We start from the raw sequence: 3,337 nt of genomic DNA on the forward strand, positions 1-3,337 counted from the left end.
TGATTTCCTAAAAAAAATGGGACCAATAAGGAGGACAAATGAGGTTTCCCCCTCTTATTGGATAATGAGTTGGCCATCATTAATGATGACCAACTCATTATCTAATAGGAGGAGGACACCTCACTTGTCCCCCGTATGGGTCTCATATTTTTGGTCCCTGTAGCAAAGCTCTTTCCGAAATCAATCAAACAGACCCTTAGTTTTTAGGGCTCACTTTGAATTCAAGTACCTGGTGTTTATAAATTTGCAAAAGGTATTGAAAACGAAATTAATAAATGATCTATGGCTCAATCTCTTCATTCATATTTTGTGCTCCCTAAATAGTAATATCTAAAAATTCTCAAGTGAGAAGTTGTTTGGCTCATGGATTGTAACTTTAAGGAAACTCTTTGAGCAGTTGTTGGTTTATGGTTCGTATTTTTAAGAGGCAATTTATTTCCATGCATTTGGTGGGTTCTGCGTAGAAAAATTGACCCAAAAGTTTAATATTCTAGATTTTTATCTAATACATTGTTTGTTTAACATACTTCAAGTCACGAATTTAGATTGCTACGTAGGATAGATACATCAAATGTAATTCTCAAAATATGTTGACTTCACCTAAATTTGTGATTTTAGTCGGACAAATTTTCAAAACCACCCTATTTGAACATTTAATCCTAAAAAACGGCCTGTTTTGCACTTAATTTCAAAAATCGACTTGGTTTCATCTCTGGCACTGAAACCAGGTCGGTTTCTGAAAAAAAAATCTGGAACTTCACGGGAGTTGAACTCTCGTGAAGTTTAGCAGATTTTTAACAATCTGCTAAAACTTCACGGGAGTTCAACTCCTGTGAAGTTTTATCGATTGAACAAACTTCACGGGAGTTGAACTCCCGTGAAGTTGTATTTGTTGAACAAACTTCACGGGAGTTCAACTCCCGTGAAGCTTGTAACATGCCAAAAACTCCATGGGAGTTCAACTCCCGTGGAGTTTCAGTCCAATTTTCAGAGAGCCAACTCTCGAAAAAATTTTGACTGTCAAAAACTTTTGGGCAGTAGATGCGATCAACCGGGCCACAACAAAAACAGTTGTCTAGCTAGGATTATGCGTTGATTTGTAATTTGTAGCGTTTCGTACTGTGTTTGTTTCCGTATGACATTCGCAATTATAATTTGTAGCGTTTCATACTATGTTTGGGATCTAATTTTAATGTTTGGTTTCAAATTATTTCTTCTTCATATTGTGCATTTGTTTGTTGTAATATATTTTTTATATATTTTAATCTCAGATATATTCATTATGGATCCGGGACCAATACGTCCCGACATTTTGTACCTCCAGGCGAGTCATTGTTCAAACCATATTGCTCAGGACAGGTAAAACGTTTTTGGTATATATATTCCTTAGCATCAGCACTAATTTTAATTTTTCTCAATATACTTAATTAATTTTGTTTGATGTGCATCCCGTACTAGACATCACCATGGTCGATCATTCCCAGAGTCATTCGGTTAGGTCATTGAGGATGAGAGAGTACTATAGCTGATAGCTCGGGCCGGGGTTCCGGGAGTGTTCGACAGTGCGATATATTAGGCTTGATTGGTCGCTTATCACTGCACTGCTTGAGAGGTGGAGGCCAGAGACCAACACCTTTCGCATGCATATAGGGGAGTGTACCATCACCTTACAGGACGTAGCCATCATACTTGGGCTCCGCATCGATGGCCCGGCAGTTACGGGCAGCGAAGACCATAATTGGGCTAAGGTATGTGCTAGGCTTCTTGGTCAGGTTTCCGACTTGAGGAGTGGTGCGATGAAGCTATTGTGGCTTCGTTAAACATTTCAGGGAGATATACCAGCAGATGCCTCCATTGAGACGTTTGAGTTTCACGCTCGTGCATACATACTGCACATGATAGGGTGCATGCTATTTTCTGATGCGAGCAAGACTCTTGTACATGCACGATGGCTGCCACTGCTGCAGGATTTTGGTGTATGCAGCGCACTATCGTGGGGCAGTGCGGTGTTGGCATACTTGTATAGAGAACTGGGTAGAGTATCCTTAATGCAGAATAAAGAATTCAAGGGATGCTGCACATTGATCCAGATTTGGTCATGGGAGTGCATTCATGTTGGCAGACCAACTTTGCTTGTGCATCGTGACTTACAGGGACGGTTTCCTTTAGCATACAAGTATAATTGTCCACACAATTTCATTCAACTGAATTTGAACTCATATATTCTTTATGCTAAATAGGTATAACGTGTAGTATGATAACTACAAATCAGCGGCGCGATATCGTGAGTATTACAGAAATGAGCTTGATGTCCTCTAACACGAACAGGTAAATATAAAACTCGATTCGTTATGAATATTATAGTTTTGTTGTTGATACTGATAAATGTTTTATCTTATTTCAGTTCAAGTGGAGATCCTATTCACCACCGGAGCTCGATATGCATACTCTTACACCTATCTGTCGAGATAGTCCCGACTTGTGGAGAGCCAGAGTTCCATTGATTTGTTAGGAGATTGTGGAGATGCATGTCCCTGACCGTGTGCTACAGTAATTTCTGCTCTCTCAGCATGTGCCAGAGCATGTCGAGCAGATCGATCGTCGACGACGACCTATATCGCACCGTACCGATTAGGCTGTAGTTCGTGCGGCCTACATAGACAGGTGGACTCACAGGTGGGATTTCATATAGGATACAAGAGGCACAGTTGTTGACTATACTGCGTATATGCGTTGGTATTGGGATATCATACGTAGATGGATCACGTGTGACCCACAGCCATCAGTTGGACACATGTCACGCCCACCGACAGACAGTTACATCCCTAGTGGGATGATCGAGAGAGATTATGTAAGTTTCTAAGCTATATTATAACATTTTTATTGAGATGGTACTTAATAAATTGTTTACCTCACAGGTCCATACTTTTGATAGCATTGAAGATGATATTGATGCGCACATGCCTAAGATTTAGGATTCGGTGGTGTTAGGACTCCTCAGCATGATCAAGAAGACAATAGCACAGGTGTTTCATAAGACTCATGTCGATGAGTTTGCAGGCCGTGAGGACAAGTCTCGATCATTTGGGCAAGCGTACACACTACGTCAACGACCACATGACGATGAAGTCGGCACTTCGCATGCTGATGGAGCCGACACTTCGCAGCCTCATACACAACCGAATACTCAGATATTCGAGGCTCATGCTGATGGAGCCGACACTTCGCAGCCTCATACACAACCGAATACTCAGATATTCGAGGCTCATCAGCAGAAACGCAGGGGGCAGGAAAGAGCGAGGGGGAGGGGGAAGAGAGGGAGAGGAAGGAGAGGATC

At 41.5% G+C, this 3,337-nt stretch overlaps 1 protein-coding gene across 1 annotated transcript; it reads left to right on the plus strand.

Moving 5' to 3' along the window:
- On the plus strand, nt 1,641–2,975 carry LOC109835476 (protein MAIN-LIKE 1-like). The gene is made up of 4 exons (XM_020403456.1): nt 1,641–1,748; nt 1,830–2,176; nt 2,758–2,851; nt 2,919–2,975. The coding sequence occupies exons 1-4, from the start codon at nt 1,641–1,643 to the stop codon at nt 2,973–2,975; spliced, it is 606 nt and encodes a 201-aa protein (XP_020259045.1).

Source organism: Asparagus officinalis, chromosome 1, assembly GCF_001876935.1.
Source record: "Asparagus officinalis chromosome 1, Aspof.V1, whole genome shotgun sequence".
NCBI classification, from domain to species: Eukaryota; Viridiplantae; Streptophyta; class Magnoliopsida; order Asparagales; family Asparagaceae; genus Asparagus; species Asparagus officinalis.

Excerpts from the sequence above, each read along its gene's own strand:
- LOC109835476 (XM_020403456.1), top strand. The coding sequence starts at position 1,641 with ATGCATATAGGGGAGTGTACCATCACCTTACAGGACGTAGCCATCATA. Across the intron at positions 1,749-1,829 it reads AAGACCATAATTGGGCTAAG|GGAGATATACCAGCAGATGC; the intron begins GTATGTGCTAGG and ends TAAACATTTCAG. Across the intron at positions 2,852-2,918 it reads GGATGATCGAGAGAGATTAT|GTCCATACTTTTGATAGCAT; the intron begins GTAAGTTTCTAA and ends TTTACCTCACAG.